We start from the raw sequence: 21,274 nt of genomic DNA on the forward strand, positions 1-21,274 counted from the left end.
GCAAAGTTATTTAAAATCTTCCACAAAGTCAAAAAGTTATTGAGAACTTATAATCTTGACCTTGGTAGTAGCAACCTAGATGTTGAGCTTTGCAGATTGTGTCATGGTGGGGATCCTTTGTGCCAAGTAATTTTAAAACCTTTGAATTGTCAATAAGTTATACAGCAGAAATGAAAAATAGATGTTTTTAAATTGGACCTTTGAGTGTGACCCTGACCTTCAGGGTTTTGACTTTATTATTGTACTTTGCCAATGGTGTCATAATGGTGGTTATTTCTGCAAAGTTATCTTAAAAATATTGCAGCGGTTTAAATGTTATGGACAGACACGAAATGTAGACTTTCTAACATTTGAACTGTGTGACCTTGACCTTGGGGGTAGCAATTCCATTATTGTGCTCTGCACATTGTCTCATAATGGTGATCACTTGTGCCAAGCTATTCAAATTTTTTTAGAGGTTTAAAAGTTATGGAGGGGACATGCAATGTAGACTTTTATACATTTGACCATTAAGTGTGACCTTGACCTTGGGAGTAGCAACCCAATTAATGCGCTCTGCAAATGTTCTTAAAATGGTGATCATTTGTACCAAGTTATCTTTTCAAAATTTCAGCAGATAAAAGGTTATGAAGCGGACTTTTTAACATTTGACCTTTAAGTGTGACCTTGACCTTGGGGATAGCAACCCAATTATTGCGCTCTGCACGTCGTCTCATAATGGTGACAGTTGTGCCAAGTTATTTCAAAAAATTTTCAGGGGTTAAAAAGTTATGGAGCGGACAGGAAATGTAGACTTTTTATTATGAAATGAAGACTTTTTAACATTTGACCTTGACTTTCAGGGTAGCAACCCAATTATTATGTTCTGCACATCGTCTCATTATGGTGATCACTTGTGGGAAGTAATTTCAAAAAATTTTTCAGTGGTTTAAAAGTTATGGAGCGGACACGAAAGTGTTACTGACGGACAGACAGAAGGACGTTCTAACCAGACAGTAATAAGGTGGCTACTCTAATGTTCTCTCTATTGTTCTTTTAGCCACACGCAAATTAGTTTTGTGGTCAGGTTATTATGACTGACTTTTGACCTAGTGACCAAAAAATCAATAGGGTTATCTACTGGTCATGAATAGTCACTAGGTATTTGTGACGTGCAGCAAATTTATGACAAAGTTATCACAAATCTTGCCAAATAATATATGCATAAATTTTATGAATCATGAAGGCCTCTTTAATGACAGCCAATTTGTTATATTACATACAACCTTGAAATGTGTATACCAAAAGCATTTTTAGTTAAAAAAAAAATATCAACCCAAGCAACTTCAGTTGTTGAGTTATTGGTCCGAAACCGTTTTTACCTACAAGGTGAATATACAAGGTGACCCCTTGACCCCAAAATCAATAGGGGTCATCTATTGGTCAAGTACAATCATCAAACCAAGTTTTAAGTTCCTAGGCCTAAGTGTTCTTAAGTTATTGACCGGAAACTGTTTTTCACATACAAGGTCAATGTGACCTTGACCTTTGACCCCTTGACCCAAAAATCAATATGGGTCATCTACTGGTCATGTACAATCATCATACCATGTTTGAAGTTCCTAGGCCTAAGTGTTCTTAAGTTATTGATCGGAAACCATTTTTACCTACAAGGTCAATGTGACCTTGACCTTTCACCGCTTAACCCCAAAATCAATAGGGGTCATCTACTGGTTATGTGTAATCATCATACCAAGTTTGAAGTTTCTAGGCCTAAGCATTCTTTAGTTATTGATCAAAAACCCTTTTTACTTGTGGTCAATGTGACCTTGACCTTTGACCCCTTGACTCTTAAATCAATAGGGGTCAGCTATTGGTCATGTTCAATCATCATACCAAGTTTGAAGTTCCTAGGCCTAAGCATTCTTAAGTTATTGATCGGAAACCGTTTTCACATACAAGGTCAATGTGACCTTGCCCTTTGACCCCTTGACCCCAAAATCTATAGGGGTCATTTACTGCTCATGTACAATCATCATACCAAGTTTGAAGTTCCTAGGCCTTAGCGTTCTTTAGTTATTGAACGGAAACCGTTTTCACATACAAGGTCAATGTGACCTTGACCTTTGACCCCTAGACCCCAAAATCAATAGGGGTCATCTACTGGTCAGGTTCATTCATCATACCAATTTTGAAGTTCCTAGGCCTAAGCATTCTTTAGATATTGATCGGAAACCATTTTCACATACAAGGTCAATGTGACCTTGACCTTTAATCCCTTGACTCTAAAATCAATAGGGGTTATCTAATGGCCATGTACAATCATCATAACAAGTTTGAAGTTCCTAAGCCTAAGCGTTCTTTAGTTATTGATCGGAAACCGTTTGGTCTACGGACCGACCAACCTACAGACAGACAAATGCACCCCACTTCTTTGAAGGGGGGGGGGGGGGATAATAAAAACAGATATCCCCAAGATATAAATTTGATTGGATTATTCAATTATAATTATATTCAAAAAGAATGGTTGACAGGTCCATATGCCAACCCTATGTGATTTACCGAATAAACCCCTTGCTAAACAACATAGATCATCACAGGTCATAACTTACGCAATATTAGGTTTGAATCCCTTGTTCCTAGTCACTATGGGACAAATTATAACATTTTATTACCCTTTTATGCCAGAAATAATTGAGTTTCATGCTGAGAAAGACCATTATATCACTGGCCCAACCACAACATAATCAGAATTTCAAAAATGAAAACTTTGTAAAAGTACCTGGCTTTCCAGTTGCAAAATTTTCCTTTGGTGGACTTCTGTCTGCATTTTCAAAATTTCAACAAGTTTAGCTTTCTCTTGCTTAAGCTTTTCCTTCTCTTCAAATAACCTTGTAGTCTGCACCATCAGTTTGCGTAAGTCTTCCTTGTGATTAGTTGCACTCTTCTTCCAAATATATTTTTCTATCTTTACCAATTCAATGTTCTTGAATTGCTGCAAAAAATAATAAAAAAAGTCAAAATTATGGTCAAATGATGAACAAAACAAGACGTCAGTACATACAGTAACGACCTTACTGTCAAGTTTGATGGCTTTAAAGCAAAGAAAAAGGACCATGATAGCCTCATATAGATTATCAGAGTTATAGGCTTCGTTCAGACAATTCTGATTTTCTGATTTCAGGAGACTTCCAGAAACCAAACTTTTTGGCTTGTCCCAATTGCAAAGGCCTACCAAATTTGACCATTCCTGTATAATTTCATCACTACTGGCGATGCTGTTATGTATAACTAGAATGATCAGTGCAATTATGCAGTTGTTGTAATGGGATGATTGGACATACATAACATTGCTATATACCAAGTTTGATGACAATATCTCATAAAAATTCTACTCTTATGTTTGTAAAACATGTATGCCCTCTATCAACAGCAAATTAGTCATGTGGCCAGGTTATTGTGACTGACAACCAAAATAGGTGTTATCTACTGATCTTGACTAGTCACTAGGTCATTAAGACCATAAATTTTTATCACAAAGTTATCATAAATCTCACCAAATAATATATGCATACATTTTATGAATCATGGAGGCCTTCTGAATGACAGCCAATTCGTTATAATAGAATATACCTTAAAATTTGTATATCAAAATCATTTTTAGTTTAATAAAAAATATCTACCAAGGCAACTTGAGTTCTTGAGTTATTGGCCGGAAACCATATTTACGTACAAGGTCAATGTGGCTTTGACCTTTGACTCTTAAATTAATAAGAGTTTTCTACTTGCCAAGACCAATGCAACAAAGTTTGTAGGTAAAGGACCCATGAGTTGAACTTTATTGAAATATTGATCAGAAACCATTTTAACCTAAAAGGTCAATGTGATCTTGACATCTGACCTAAAGCAATAAGGGTTCATCTACTTACCAAGACCAATGCACCTATGAAGTTTGAGGACTAACAGCCAATGCATTGTAAAGTTATTGACCAGAAACCGTTTTTACCTACAAGGTCAATGTGACCTTGATCTTTGACCCCTTGACCCCAAAATCAATAGAAGTAATCAACTTGCCAAGACCAATGCACCTACAAGGTTTGATGGCCATCAGCCAATGGGTTGTCAAGTTATTGATTGGAAACTGGTTTTACCTACAAGGTCAATGTGACCATAACCTCAGAATCAATAGGTGTCATCTACAGTTCATGAACAATCCCAATACCAAGTTTGAAGTTCCTATGCCTAACTAGAACTATCAATGAATGCGATTCATAACCCCACCAATGTCCTTGACAGAAGACAACTTGGAAAGGTGGTTAACGGAATAAAACTTTAGTGGCACAGATAAATATACATAACATAAAAAGAAATTATCTCTGGTGAAAAAAGGACAAATTGTACAGGTAATAGTATAAATATATATTGTCAAATTATGTTCGAAACAATTACAAATAACCTTTCATTTTCCCAATGTACTAAAACAAACAAAAGCAGTGAAGTTAAGAAAATAGCATAATTATGTCAAAATGTAATTAAGAGTGGAAAAACTTTGCATACTGAGCTTACTTGTGACCCTTCATGTATTATATAGTTTCAAGTGAATATCTGTTCTAGTTTCAGAAACATTTAAGTATTGATGGTTATATCAGAACATTTTCTAAGCCTAAAAGGGGCATCACTTGTGTCATAATTCAATGGAATTTTAGAATTTCTTCATCTGAGCTTGCTTGTAACCATTCATATAAATTTTAAGTTACAAGTAAATATCTGTTCTGGTTTAAGAAATATTATAGTAAATAAATTTAAAGACATAAAAATGGACTTAACTTTGTCAAAATACAATACAAAGTTATCCCCCCACACATTTTTTAGTTATGAAACTTGACACTTTTTATATTTTTGAAGTTTCAAATGATTATCTGTTCTAGTTTAAGAAATATTCAAGTACATGTTAAAATTTAAGAACATTTTCAAAGTCAATTTTTGACCTTCAAGTATGACCTTGACCATAAGCTGGCCCAAGGGTAAGATGGGTTCTTCACATTGCCCAGTCTGGGTGAACATTGAGTCACAAGTTTTGAAGAAATCCTTCCATTAGTACAAAGAATTATAGAGCGAAAGCACAACATATTGTCTAGTATTTGATTGTATGTAAATTTAAAAGACTTATAAAGGGGCATTACTTTTTCAAAATGCAAAACAGAGTTATGAAACTTGACCTGCATCTCGTACTTGTGACACCACATATATCTTTTAAGTTTCAAGCAAATACCTTTGCTTGTTTCAGAAATATTCAAGTACATGTTAAAATTTAAGAACATTTTCTAAGTCAATTTTTGACCTTCAAGTGTGACCTTTACCTTAAGCCAGCACAAAGATAACATGGGTTCTGCACATAGCCTTGTTGAGGTGAACATTTGAGTCAAGTTTGAACAAAACCCTTCCATTAGTATAGGATTTATAGAGCGGACACGATATATTGTCTAGTATTGATTGTATGAAAATTCAGACTTAAAAAGGGGCATAACTTTGTCAAAATGCAAAACAGAGTTATGAAACTTGACCTGCATATCTTAATTGTGACACTCCATATATATTTTAAGTTTTAAGCAAATACCTTTTCTAGTTTCAGAAATATTTAAATAAATGTTAAAATTTAAGAATATTTTCTAAGTCAATTTTTGACCTTCAAGTGTGGCCTTGACCTTAAGCTGGCTCAGGGGTAAGATGCGTTCTTCACATTGCCCAGTAGGGGTGAACATTTGTGTCAAGTTTGAAGAAAACCCTTCCATGGAAGACGGACAAAACCCCACCAGTTAAAACCCCACCACTCAAAATTTTATAGAGTGGACAAAACCCCACCACTAAATTTTATAGAGTGGACAAAACCCCACCACTAAATTTTACAGAGTGGACAAAACCCCACCACTTACCAATTATTGGGCAAGATTTGAATGAATTAAAAAATATATAATATACAGTACACATCTTCACATTTTATTTTTTAATTTCAATTTTAAGAGATTATACAAATAATTTACAAACTGTTAATCAACATCAAAGAGCAGTCATTTATTTGATTCCTGTGCCACATTTATGACCTTGAATATCCATTATTTTTAGTTTCTTCAAATTCATTTCTTCAATTTATTTATATAGAAGATAAACTACTTACTATTAATCAAGAATGAAGCACATTTTCATCAATTAATGATTAAAAAATAGCACATTTTTTATAGCACATTTTTTTAATTTATTCAGTTCAGTCAATTTTCCTTCATTGTACTTCATTTGTTCTTAGTTTAAGTGGATACTGTGGCTGATAGCCTACAGAAACTCGGGTACGGTCTTCTCCTTATTGATGAGTTGTTCACACATTCTTTTGAGTTTTGCTGATGCACAATTGTTAGTTTTTTAACATGTTTACAAGAAAGTTTTGTCCACTCTATAAAACTGAAGTGGTGGGGTTTTGTCCACTGTGTAAAATTAAGTGGTGGGGTTTTGTCCACTCTATAAAATTTAGTGGTGGGGTTTTGTCCACTCTATAAAATTTTGAGTGGTGGGGTTTTAACTGGTGGGGTTTTGTCCTACATTCTCTTCCATTAGTATAGAATTTATAGAGCAGACACAACATATTGTCTAGTATTGATTGTATGAAAATTCAGACTTAAAAAGGGGCATAACTTTGTCAAAATGCAAAACAGAGTTATGAAACTTGACCTGCATCTCGTACTTGTGACACCACATATATCTTTTAAGTTTCAAGCAAATACCTTTGCTTGTTTCAGAAATATCAAGTACATGTTAAAATTTAAGAATATTTTCTAAGTCAATATTTGACATTCAAGTGTGACCTTGACCTTTAGCCGGCACAAAGGTGATATAGATTCTGCACATAGCCTTTTTGAGGTGAACATTTGAGTTAAGTTTGAAGAAAATTCTTCATTAGTATAGGATTTATAGAGCGGACATGACATATTGTCTAATATTTGATTGAATGTAAATTTGAAGACTAAAAACAAGAGGGCCATGATGGCCCTGAGGTCGCTCACCTGTATATAGGCCTTGCCCCTCCCCCTGGCAGGGCCAATTTTAACCCAAGGGCTTTTATTTGAACAAACTTGGTAGACACCCATAAGAAGATGTTTCATGCTAAACATCTAAGCTCTAGCTCATTGGGTTTTTTCAAAGAAGATTTTTTAAGTTTTTACTATACACATATAGTTAAAAAAAAATGACACCCCTGGGGCGGGGCCAGTTTGACCCCAGGGCTTATTTGAACAAACTTTGTAGACACTTACTAGAAGATGTTTCATGCTTAATATCTAAAACTCTAGCTATTCAGGTTTTTTCACAGAAGAGTTTTAAGTTTTTGCAATACACATATAAGGAAAATTAATGACCCCCGGGGGGGGGGGGCCAATTTTGACCCCAGGGCTTTTATTTGAACAAACTTTGTAGACACTCACTAGAAGATGTTTCATGCTTAATATCTAAATTCTAGCTATTTGGGTTTTTTCAAAGAAGATTTTTAAAGTTTTTGCTATACACATATAAGGAAAATCAATGAGCCCCGGGGCGGGGCCAATTTTGACCCCAGGGCTTTTATTTGAACAAACTTTGTAGACACCCATTGGAACATGTTTCATGCTAAATATCTTAGCTCTAGCTCTTTGAGTTCTTTAAAAGAAGATTTTTTAAGTTTTTACTATATGCATATAGGGAAAATCAATGATCCCCTGGGACGGGGCCAATTTTGACCCCAGGGCTTTTATTTGAACAAACTTGGTAGACACTCACTAGAAAATGTTCCATGCCAAATATCTAAGCTCTAGCTCTTAAGAGTTTTTTAAAAGAAGATATTTTTGATGTTTTTTCTTTTGGTTGCCATGGCAACCAGAGTTCTGCATGGAATTAAATTCTTTGAACAATTCTTAAAGGTGACCACCAAAGGAACATTCCTGTGAAGTTTGGATGAAATTGGCTTAGTGGTTTATGAGGAGATGTCATTTAAAGTAAAAGTTTACGGCCGGACGTAAGCAAGCAAATACCTTTTCTAGTTTCTGAAATATTCAAATACATGTTAAAATTTAAGAATATTTTCTAAGTCAAATTTGACCTTCAAGTGTGACCTTGACCTAAAGCCAGCACAAATGTAACATGGGTTCCGCACATAACCTTGTTGAGGTGAACATTTGAGCCAAGATTGAAGAAAATCTTTCAATTAGTGTAGGATTTACAGAGCGGACACGACATACTGTCTAATATTTGATTGTGTGATATTTGACCTTCAATTGTGACCTTGACCTTGAGCTGACACATGGGCAACATGGGTTCTGCACATCCTTCCTCTTGTTGAGGTGAACATTTGAGCCAAGTTTGAAGAAAATCCTACAATTGGTATAGGATTTATTGAGCAGGCACGAAAATGGGGACAGATGGACAGACACAACAAAACACAACAAAGCGAATCCATTATAGCCCCCCCCCCCATTTTGTGGTGGGGGTGAAATTATTTTTTAGCTATTGATCGGAAAACATTTCGAACAGACAAATGCAAAGCAATATACCACCACTTCTATGAACGGGGGACATAATGAAGTACCACCACTTCTATGAATGGGGGACATAATGAAGTAATAAGGAGAAATTTAAGATAAATCCAACTTGCTGGAATAGGTTTACCATACAGGGTCCTATTTTCAAAGTGAAACAAGATTGCATTTGTAAACAAAAGGTGCATTGTCGCTATATAGGCCCGTCACAAAAACTTTTAACAGAGATGTGGCCATTAAAGATATGCATATAGGAGATATGCTCTGGGCAATATCCGGAAAATATCTGGATATTTTATCATCTTGAGTGACCTTGACCTTGCAAATACTAACCTTAATTACATGTGTCACAATTGTAGTTACTAAATCGTCCCCGTTCACAAACTCTCTATGTGACCTTGACTTTGGTAGAAGGGACCTGGATTATGTGTGCAATATGCGTCACAATGGTGGACATTTGTGCCATTACATTATGATTAAGTTACATTGAAATCCCCTGATGAATGTAGAAGTTCGGCTTTGAAAAAGCATTTTTCAATGACCTAAAAGTGTGTCATTAACCTTTAACCTAGAGATCTGGTTCATGCACTTCACACTGCTTCTCATAGGGGTGAACATTTCTATGAAGTTTTATTAGAATGCCACCATGCGTGGAGGAGATACTGTATGTCTAGAAATATTCGCGGGCTTCAAATTTTCGCGATCTTCGCGGTGACATTCGATCCGCGAATTCATGTTCAGCGCGAATATTAATTTTCTACACCAATAATTTCTTAAAAGTCATATTTTCGCGCATCTATAGAACAATGTATATCAGTGTGTTCACGGCTGCTATAAGTCTGGTATCCGTGGCACTTTCAAAGAGTGATTTTACTGTTGTATAAACTGTACATGTAACATTCAGCTCTGTATATAAATCATTTTGCTAGTGTATTATTGTTTGACTGATATGATTATCGGATTTTTGTATAAGTATATACATGTTTGAACAATACCATTGTATCACGCAATTTTTTCATAGTCTGAGTCATAAACGTCTTGACATATGATCAAATTATTTTTTGTTTTTCTAAACAAACAATACAAACAACACAAACATTGACGATTTTTTAAACTGATGAAAACATGGAAAACAAAACACAATTACTCAGTCAACATTTTAGCAAAATTGGTGAAAAGATTATGGTCTCATTCAGTGCTGTTTAAAACTGTGAAAAATCACGCATGTTACCGGACATTCTTTTGTTTGCCATAATCTGTCCGCTAGACAAATTGAAGGTCTTTGTTCTGTACAATAGCCTATTGTTTGACACAAGGTGTTGAAAATAACTGTAAAGTCCCACAATGATTACAGTAAAAAATTATGTAAAATGAAAGAAGGCTGCTTGCGAATTGCCTAATCATGTAAGAGTAATTTCCCTTATTTTTTAACCTGATGGGTGTACGCGAATTTATGATTTTCGGCAGTCACCTCCGCGAATTCAAAATAGCGCGAATATTTGTATATACCCCCAAAATTGACCTTTCCGCGAAAATTTGCTTCCGCGAATTTAAATACACATACAGTATGCTGTGGACAAAATTTCTATATTTTATCATCTTTAGTAACCTTGACCTTACATATATTAACCTAAATTACATGTTTCACACCATTACTTATAATAATGACAATTTGTGTTTCAATCCCTCAATAAACAAGCAATTATCATAGTATTGCAAGCAATCCATAAGTCCCCTACCGGTTAGAACCCCAGCAACATTCTGATTTCAATTTTACCAGTGAATGAATGACACGAATGAACTTAAATCTTTTGAGTTCTAAGTTTGTCTATTTCACAGTAATGTGTTAAGTTTCCCTGCCTAGTAAGGCAATTATGTTTATGCAACCTTGTCATATTATTACGATGTGGGATTTTAAAGTAAATCCTATAAGGAATGAAGAAGTTGGAGTAAAAAAATACCAATTTCTCGAAAAAAGTCTAAGTTCAAGGGGGACATAATTCTGGAAATAGTCTTGCTAGAGTATTTAACCTTCTCAAAAATGTTAAGTGATAATAAGAAACATATATATGAAGTTTGAAGTAGATACAATAGGAAATAAAGAAGTTATTTTAAAAAGACAACATTTTTTTTCATAAAAATTCTAAGTTCAAGGGAGGTAATACTGATAATTTTTGTGCTAGAGTTGTAAACCTTGTCACATTTGATGTGGTTGATGACCAGAAACTTATATTTAAAGTTTGAAGTAAACACCTTAAGAAATAAAGAACTTATAGTGAAAAAGCTTGAAATCCAGGCTATTTGTTGTTATAGCAACCAGAATTTTCAACATAGGAAGTAAAGAAAAAGATGTGCATAATCTGCAGGGGTGATGTGTGGAACTATAATAGGACCTGATTTTCAAACAGGTGTATATAAATGCTATGTCACCGCATTAATACAACACTAAGTAGTAGTGTAGGAACAGAAGATTTTTTGTTTGTTTCTATACATTTTAACATTTTAGTCGAAATGCAGTTGAGATTAGTGTATTTGGTGCTCAGTACATAGTGAAAACCAATGACCCCCGACCACCAAATATCAAAGCTCTAAGCCTTTACCTTCTTTCAAGAAGATTTTATAAGCTTTTACTATAATAATTCACGAACTGAATAGGGCAAGCACTGCACCCTGCCTCTATACCCTCTACCACTGTATGCAGTATAAAAAAAACAAGCAATTATCATAGTATTGCAAGTATTGCTATGGAACGGCCTTCCTCAAAATCTTAGAGATATTCAATCTTCCCACACCTTCAAGCATGCCATCAAAGCCCATTTAATGGCCAGTTAATTTTAGTTTATTTTTCAATAGTATGGAATCTTTTAATAGTCTTAATAGAGTCCCAGATTTTACTTATTCTTAAGTTTAAGCACAACACACATATGTTGTGTCCTTTAGTAATTTACCCATCTTTAGCTTGCACATTTAGCTTGCACATTTAACGTTTTATAATATTTTTATTAAATTTTTACAGTTTGACTGACAATTTCTGTGATGCACTATTTCATGATTTATTGATGTGATACAAACTTGAACTGTGATTTTAATGTGATACAAACTTGGACTGTGATATATTGTGATATCAACTAAATTATTGCAATTTATGTCTTATTAGTAAAAGAATTAACTTCAATTTCATACAAATTAACATGACTTTCTGTGTCATGCCTCCAATATCAGGGACCACAATGGAAATAAGAGGAATCCTTTCCTCTTTTTTGTGTTATCCCTGGTATTGGTGGGCACTACATGGCTCATATATTTATATTTTGTCGTATACTTATGTCATGTGATATTTCTAGTCTCTTTAATATTTTGATTATTGTTATATGTATTGTATCATTATGCATCATTATGTCATTGCCATGTCATGTACACTTTTACCGAATAAAATTATTATTATTATTATTATTATAGTTATCACTGGATTCAGTGCAAGTGTAAAATTTGCCATATTTTCAGTCTATGTGTTGCCATAGCAACCAGAATTTTCAACATAGGAAGAAAAGAAAAAAACGTGCATAATCTCCAGACTGCCATCTACCCATATTACAAGTTTCATAAAAATATTTCTATTACTTTTTGCGTTAACACAGGATCCAGTTTATGTGTAAAATTTGCCATATTTTCAGTCTATTTGTTGCCATAGCAACCAGAATTTTCAACATAGGAAGAAAAGAAAAAGACGTGCATAATCTCCATACTGCCATCTATCCATATATCAAGTTTCATAAAAATATTTCCAGTACTTTTTGTGTTATCACTGGATCCAGTTTATGTGTAAAATTTGCCATATTTTAAGCCCATTTGTTGCCATAGCAACCAGAATTTTCAACATAGGAAGAAAAGAAAAAGACGTGCATAATCTCCATACTGCCATCTATCCATATATCAAGTTTCATAAAAATATTTTCAGTACTTTTCAAGTTATCGCGGGATCCAGTTTTGTGGACGCACGGACTGACGGACTGACAGACAGACAGACGGACAGACGGACAGACAGACAGACAGACAGACGGACAGACAGTCAGACGGACGGAGGGTAAACCTAAAGTCCCCTCTGGTAAACTGGTAGGGGACTAATTATCTCCAAGGGTTTTCAAATTATGCTCTGGACAAGCACAGCGGATGACAGATAGACAGACAGACGGGATAAGGTGGCAACACTATGCTCTCCTTCAGGGAGCATAAAAAATCCATCTTGTGTTTTAGGTTAACCACGAACGGACAGACAGTTCAATTACTACATGCCTGGGGGCATAATAAAGTATTTTGTATATCTTCAATAAAATTGTTCTTGTAATGCTAAAAAAAACTTCCTTATCAAGGCAAAAACAATTCTTAGCTGTATATTACACAGTTAATGTAACAAAACAGAACATAAGAACTACCTGCTCAAGAACCTGCCTATTCTGCTCGTTAGAATCTTGCAACTCTGCCTCCAGAGTACCAATACGCCTCTCATAGTTAGATACCTAAAATGAACAAGCAATTATCATAGTATTGCAAGCAATCCATAAGTCCCCTACCGGTTAGAACCCCATCAACATTCTGAAGGGCCATTGGCCATTCACTAATGTTTCAATTTTTCTCTATTTTAAGTAAATTTGTTGGAAAAGTTCTTTAAAAGTGATCACAGGAAACAGTTTTTATGAACAGACAGACGGACTGAGGACACTCTAAAGTTAATATTTGAAACATCCCTGTTACCAAAATATAACATTTTAAAAGCAAAATTCTTAAAGAGGAGATAACTCTTGAATTAAAGATGCAATTTCATAAAAATTTTCAGCTCTTTTTGACTAATCACAAATATATTGTTATATTTGCCATGTTTTAAGCCTATTTGTTGCCAAGGCAACTGATATTTTAATCAAAATAGGAAAGACAGATAAGACATGCATAATCTCAAGACTGCTATCTACCCATATGTCAAGTTTCATAAAAATATTTCCAGTACTTTTTGAGTTATCACTGGATTCAGTTTATGTGTAAAATTTGCCAAATTTTCAGTCTATGTGTTGCCATAGCAACCAGAATTTTCAACATAGAAGAAAAGAAAAAAGACGTGCATAATCTCAAGACTGCCATCTACCCATATGTCAAGTTTCATAAAAATATTTCCAGTACTTTTTGCGTTATCACTGGATCCAGTTTATGTGTAAAATTTGCCATCTTTTCAGCCTATTTGTTGCCATAGCAACCAGAATTTTCACCATAGGAAGAAAAGAAAAAGACGTGCATAATCTCCATACTGCCATCTATCCACATACCAAATTTCATAAAAATGTTTTCAGTACTTTTCAAGTTATCGCGGGATCCAGTTTTGTGGACGGACGGACTGACGGACGGCCGCATAAACACCACCTGGACCAACGTCCATAAGCAAAATAAGCTCATAAAAACAAAAAAATAGCTCTTAATTTGAATTTTATGAGTTTTTGTTCTTTATTTATCTACGGAATGAAGCTCATAATAATCAAATGTTTGCTCGGACAGACAAACGGACGGACAGACGGACGGAGGGTAAACCTAAAGTCCCCTCCGGTAAACCGGCAAACAAGTTCTCAAAATATAAATAAACTGTGTAATATACAGCTAAGAATCAAATTATTTTTGCCTTTATAAGGAAGTTCTTTTTTAGCATTAGAAGAACAGTTTTCCTAAAGTTTAAAAAAAATTTTTTTTGTTTTTAAGTTGCAAGAGAATATATTTGATTGTCCTATTCATTTGATTGCAAAAGAGTTGATAAAGCATTTAAAAGCATAACAATCCATATATGCACTCTATTCTACTTTCTTAATTGTCATTGTGCAAATTTTGCACCAGGTAATAAAACAAGAGCTGTCGGTAGGACAGCACGCTCGACTATTCTAATTGCTTGATAGTAAAAGAGCCTTGATAATGTTAAATTTTTTAAGTTCACAAAAGGGCTAATTTTTTTTTATAAATTCATGTTATAGGTCTTAGAGAGAGTCTAATTATACAGTATTGGCTTGACTATTTGGAAGGTAATGTCACAAGGGTGCTTTATTGAGTATAATAATACTAATTACCTATGAATACATAAAATTGACAGAAAAGGTACAAAGGCTTGTTATTATGATGTTTTATCAAGTAAATCACTGCTTTATTATTACGAATGCATAAAATTGTCCCAAAAAAGGCACAAACCCTTCAGTAGTTATGGAGATAACAGCTTACAAGCAAAACTTTACCATGAATTTTTTAAGTTGAAAAAGGGAAGAAAAATCAGCCTAAATGCAAGATAGAATTATGGATCTTTGTCAGTGACCTACAATTCTGACCCTAAATGCATATGTGAAGTTTTAAATAAATATCTTTAATAGTTATTGAGATATGTAAAACTTGCATGTAAACATTAACCAAGAGACTACGTAGAAAAGGGGATATGAATCAGCCTTAATGCAAGATAGAGTTATGGAACTTGGTCAGTGACATACAATTATGACCCTCAAAATTATAACCCTAAGTACATGTGTAAAGTTTCAAGTAAATATCTTTGAAGACCTTTAACCTTTAACCAAAATCTCTAAGTTTCAAAGGGGCAAATAATTCTGCAAATATTGCAGACAGAGATATGCAATTTAGCAAAATGATGTACATTGTTACTATAAAAAAAGTATTGTAAATTTCAAATGAATATCTCAAGCAATAATTGAGATATTTGACTTTACAAAAAAAACTTTAACCAAAATTTCTAAGTTTCAAAGGGGCAAATAAATTCTGTCAATATTGTACGCAGAGTTATCCAACTTGTCAATCTGATGTACCTTGTTACTATAAATAAGTATTGTAAGTTTCAATTGAATATCTCAAGCAATAATTGAGATATTTGTCTTTACAAAAACTTTAACCAAAATTTCTAAGTTAAAAAGGGGCATAATTCTGTCAATATTGTAGGCAGAGTTATCCAACTTGTCAATCTGATGTACCTTATTACTATTAATAAGTATTGTAAGTTTCAATTGAATATCTCAAACAATAATTGAGATATTTGTCTTTATAAAAAACTTTAACCAAAATTTCTAAGTTAAAAAGGGGCATAATTCTGACAATATTGTAGATAGAGTTATCCAACTTGTCAATCAGATGTACCTTGTTACTATAAATAAGTATTGAAAGTTTCAATTGAATATCTCAAGCAATAATTGAGATATTTGACTTTACAAAAAACTTTAACCAACGCAGACGCCGACGCGGACGCTGACGCCGACGCCGACGCCGGGGCGACTACAATAGCTCTCATATTCTTCGAATAGTCGAGCTAAAAAGGTTTTCATCAATAGTTTTATCTAAATCGATTTAAATTAATCTGCTTGAATACAGCTAGCCAGAGTGTTTGATGTTAAGTGCATTTTTGTGATGAAACTCAAATTTGTTGCATATTTGCCGAAAATTGAATTTATTTTTTTTAGGTACACCAAATGTTGCATGTTCATGTCATTCTCAAAATAATAACAACAATTGTAGGGAAAAAAATCCCCTTAATAAGAGCCAAGCTTGAACTTGGTGATGCTCCCAAAATAAGTTTTAGACACAGAAAAGTGCACCTCTTGTAGTTTCAGAGTTATGTCCCTGGACAAAATTCAAAGTGCAATAAATCCAAAATAAGGGAAGGCAGAGTTACTGTTCTTTGCACTGCTCTGGACATCTAATCAATAAAGGTCTATCTACCGGACTCAGTTTTCTTGTTCATACCTCTTGTAGTCTCACAGTAATGTCCCGGACAAAGGTTCAAAGTGTAAAATGAACAACAACAATAACATCAAAATTTGGAAAGGCAGAGTAATGGTTCTTGTGCACTGCATATCTACCTATTTAGATATATCTACCTACAAAGTTTCATGTTGAGTTATGTCTCGGACAAGACATTCTAAAAGGTGAGATAATTCAACAAGAGGGCCATGATGGCTCTGAGGTCGCTCACCTGTATATAGGCCCCCCACCCCCGGGCCAATTTTTACCCAAGGGCTTTTATTTGTTTATTTGAACAGACTTGGTAGACACCCATAAGAAGATGTTTCATGCTAAACATCTAAGTTCTAGCTCATTGGCATTTGTAAAAGAAGATTTTTAAAGTTTTTTACTATACACATATAGTTAAAAAAACAATGTCACCCCTGGGGCAGGGGCCAGTTTTGACCCCGGGCGTTTATTTTAACAAACTTTGTAGATATTTACTTAAAGATGTTTCATGATTAATATCTAAACTCTAGCTATTTGGGTTTTTCCAAAGAAGATTTTTAAGTTTTTGCTATTACACTATATAAGGAAAATCAATGACCCCCCCCCCGGGCGGGGCCAGTTTTGACCCCAGGGCTTTTTATTTGAACATACTTGGTAGACACCCATTAGAAACATGTTTCATGCCTAAATATCTTAGCTCTAGCTCTTTGAGTTCTTTAAAAGAAGATTTTTAAGTTTTTTACTATATGCATATAGGGAAAATCAATGACCCCCCTGGGGCGGGGCCAATTTTGACCCCAGAGCTTTTATTTGAACAAACTTGGTAGACACTCATTAGAAGATGTTTCATGCTAAATATCTTAGCTCTAGCTCTTTGGGTTCTTTAAAAGAAGATTTTTTAAGTTTTTACTATATGCATATAGGGAAAATCTATGACCCCCTGGGGCGGGGTCAATTTTGACCCCAGGGCTTTTATTTGAACAAACTTGGTAGACACTCACTAGAAGATGTTTCATGCCAAATATCTAAGCTCTAGCTCTTATGGTTCTTTAAAAGAAGATTTTTTAAGTTTTTACTATATGCATATAGGGAAAATCAATGACCCCCGGGGCGGGGCCAATTTTGACCCTAGGGCTTTAATTTGAACAAACTTGGTAGACACTCACTAGAAGATGTTTCATGCTTAATATCTTAGCTCTAGCTCTTTGGGTTCTTTAAAAGAGGATTTTTTAAGTTTTTACTATATGCATATAGGGAAAATCAATGACCCCCTGGGTCGGGGCAATTTTGACCCCAGGGCCTTTATTTGAACAAACTTCGTAGACATTCACTAGAAGATGTTTCATGCCAAAATATCTAAGCTCTAGCTCTTACGGTTCTTTAAAAGAAGATTTTTTAAGTTTTTACTATATGATATAGGGAAAATCAATGACCCCCAGGGGCGGGGCCAATTTTGACCCCAGGGCTTTTATTTGAACAAACTTGGTAGAAACTCATTAGAAGGTGTTTCATACCAAATATCTAAGCTCTAGCTCTTAGGCTTTTTTAAAAGAAGATATTTAAAGTTTTTTCTTTCGGTTGCCATGGCAACCAGAGTTCTGCATGGAATTAAATTTCTTTGAACAATTTTTAAAGGTGACCACCAAAGGAACATTCCTGTGAAGTTTGGATGAAATTGGCTCAGTGGTTTATGAGGAGATGTCATTTAAAGCAAAAGTTTACGGACGGACGGACGGACGACGGACGGCCGGACGCCGGACGAAAAGCGATCACAAAAGCTCACCCTGTCACTTTGTGACAGGTGAGCTAAAAATGGGGCAAAACAGAGTTATGGTTCTTTGACACTGCACTCCGCATCAATGTCCTCTACCACTGTGTGAAGTTTAAACAAATTATCTCCCAAGGGTTTTCAAGTTATGCTCCGAACAATCACAATGGACAGGTAGACAGACAGATGGACAGACGGACAAGGCAGCAACTATATGCTCTCCCTTCGGGGAGCATAAAACCATTATATTCATTAACAAAACATAAAACTACCTGCTCAAGAACCTGCCTATTCTGCTCGTTAGAATCTTTGCAACTCTGCCTCCAGAGTACCAATACGCCTCTCATAGTTAGATACCTAAAATGGGAAAAAATATTCAATTAAAATTTTGGATATCCCTTTACAATCAAACCCAATATCTGTTTTTTGGTAAAATTCACAAAAAATGAAGAACCATTTCAAGATGTCATGAGACATACATGTAAAACTAATATTTTATAAATTCTTATATAACAAATCATATTATCAAATATCATTAATTATTTTATTTTCTTTTATTTTATTTTCCATCTCCCAACTTTAGCCTCTTAGCCGTTTGCTAGACTCAACACTTTAAACATGTACATACACTTTGACATGTTGCCAAAAACAAGTTTATATAACATGTTAAAATATACAGCCCAAAAACTTAAAAAGTTTATTCAAAGAACTTTCTCATTTATTTTCTTTGATTCTTTTTTTATCAATAATGAGGACTATACAGAAGTTACAATGGGCAGGAAACACATTATGCCGCAGTGGCAGACTGGTAATAAATGCAAACAAGTTCTCAAAATATAAATAAACTGTGTAATATACAGCTAAGAATCAAATTATTTTTGCCTTTATAAGGAAGTTCTTTTTTAGCATTAGAAGAACAGTTTTCCTAAAGTTTAAAAAAAATTGTTTAACTCCGCATTTTTTTTGTTTTTAAGTTGCAAGAGAATATATTTGATTGTCCTATTCATTTGATTGCAAAAGAGTTGATAAAGCATTTAAAAGCATAACAATCCATATATGCACTCTATTCTACTTTCTTAATTGCCATTGTGCAAATTTTGCACCAGGTAATAAAAAAAGGTTTTAATCAATAGTTTTATCTAAATCGATTTAAATTAATCTGCTTGAATTCAGCTAGCCAGAGTGTTTGATGTTAAGTGCATTTTTGTGATAAAACTCAAATTTGTTGCATATTTGCCAAAAATTGAATTTATTTTTTTTTAGGAACACCAAATGTTGCATGTTCATGTCATTCTCAAAATAATAACAACAATTGTAGGGAAAAAAATCTCCTTAATAAGAGCCAAGCTTGAACTGGGTGATGCTCCCAAAATAAGTTTTAGACACAGAAAAGTGCACCTCTTGTAGTTTCAGAGTTATGTCCCTGGACAAAATTCAAAGTGCAATAAATCCAAAATAAGGGAAGGCAGAGTTACTGTTCTTTGCACTGCTCTGGACATCTAATCAATAAGGTCTATCTACCGACTCAGTTTCTTGTTCATACCTCTTGTAGTTTCACAGTAATGTCCCGGACAAAGTTCAAAGTGTAAAATGAACAACAACAATAACATCAAAATTTGGAAAGGCAGAGTAATGGTTCTTGTGCACTGCATATCTACCTATTTAGATATATCTACCTACAAAGTTTCATGTTGAGTTATGTCTCGGACAAGACATTCTAAAAGGTGAGATAATTCAAAAATGGGGCAAAACAGAGTTATGGTTCTTTGACACTGCACTCCGCATCAATGTCCTCTACCACTGTGTGAAGTTTAAACAAATTATCTCCCAAGGGTTTTCAAGTTATGCTCCGAACAATCACAATGGACAGGTAGACAGACCGATGGACAGACGGACAAGGCAGCAACTATATGCTCTCCCTTCGGGGAGCATAAAACCATTATATTCATTAACAAAACATAAGAACTACCTGCTCAAGAACCTGCCTATTCTGCTCGTTAGAATCTTGCAACTCTGCCTCCAGAGTACCAATACGCCTCTCATAGTTAGATACCTAAAATGAAAAATATTCAATTAAAATTTGATATCCCTTTACAATCAAAACCCCAATATCTGTTTGGTAAAACTTCACAAAAAAATGAAGAACCATTTCAAGATGTCATGAGACATACATGTAAAACTAATATTTTATAAATTCTTATATAACAAATCATATTATCAAATATCATTAATTATTTTATTTTCTTTTATTTTATTTTCCATCTCCCAACTTTAGCCTCTTAGCCGTTTGCTAGACTCAACACTTAAACATGTACATACACTTTGACATGTTGCCAAAAACAAGTTATATAACATGTTAAAATATACAGCCCAAAAACTTAAAAAGTTTATTCAAAGAACTTCTCATTTATTTTCTTTGATTCTTTTTTATCAATAATGAGACTATACAGAAGTTACAATGGGCAGGAAACACATTATGCCGCAGTGGCAGACTGGTAATAAATGCAAACAAGTTCTCAAAATATAAATAAACTGTGTAATATACAGCTAAGAATCAAATTATTTTTGCCTTTATAAGGAAGTTCTTTTTTAGCATTAGAAGAACAGTTTTCCTAAAGTTTAAAAAAAATTGTTTAACTCCGCATTTTTTTTGTTTTTGCTTTTGAAAAGTGCACCTCTTGTAGTTTCAGAGTTATGTCCCTGGACAAAATTCAAAGTGCAATAAATCCAAAATAAGGGAAGGCAGAGTTACTGTTCTTTGCACTGCTCTGGACATCTAATCAATAAGGTCTATCTACCGACTCAGTTTCTTGTTCATACCTCTAGTAGTTTCAAAGTAATGTCCCGGACAAAGTTCAAAGTGTAAAATGAACAACAACAATAACATCAAAATTTGGAAAGGCAGAGTAATGGTTCTTGTGCACTGCACATCTACCTATTTAGATCTATCTACCTACAAAGTTTCATGTTGATATCTCCTATAGTTTTAGAGTTATGTCCCAGACAAGATTTTTCTAAAAGGTGAGATAATTCAAAAATGGGGCAAAACAGAGTTATGGTTCTTTGACACTGCACTCTGCCTCAATGTCCTATACCACTGTGTGAAGTTTAAACAAATTATCTTCAAGGGTTTTCAAGTTATGCTCCGGACAATCACAATGGACAGGTAGACAGACAGATGGACAAGGCAGCAACTATATGCTCTCCCTTCGGGGAGCAT

General features: G+C 34.4%; 1 protein-coding gene across 1 annotated transcript in view; it reads right to left on the minus strand.

The window, feature by feature from the left end:
* LOC132717771 (A-kinase anchor protein 9-like) overlaps positions 1–21,274 on the minus strand; it is a 55,682-nt gene that overhangs the window by 15,107 nt on the left and 19,301 nt on the right. The window contains exons 8-10 of the mRNA XM_060701330.1: positions 20,024–20,107; positions 12,968–13,051; positions 2,762–2,974 (exon numbers count right to left, since the gene is read on the minus strand). Coding sequence (XP_060557313.1) covers positions 2,762–2,974; positions 12,968–13,051; positions 20,024–20,107 — 381 coding nt within the window. The remainder of the gene's footprint in view (positions 1–2,761; positions 2,975–12,967; positions 13,052–20,023; positions 20,108–21,274) is intronic.

Source organism: Ruditapes philippinarum, unplaced genomic scaffold (genome assembly GCF_026571515.1).
Source record: "Ruditapes philippinarum isolate M1 unplaced genomic scaffold, ASM2657151v2 ctg4091_1_1_1_1, whole genome shotgun sequence".
NCBI classification, from domain to species: Eukaryota; Metazoa; Mollusca; class Bivalvia; order Venerida; family Veneridae; genus Ruditapes; species Ruditapes philippinarum.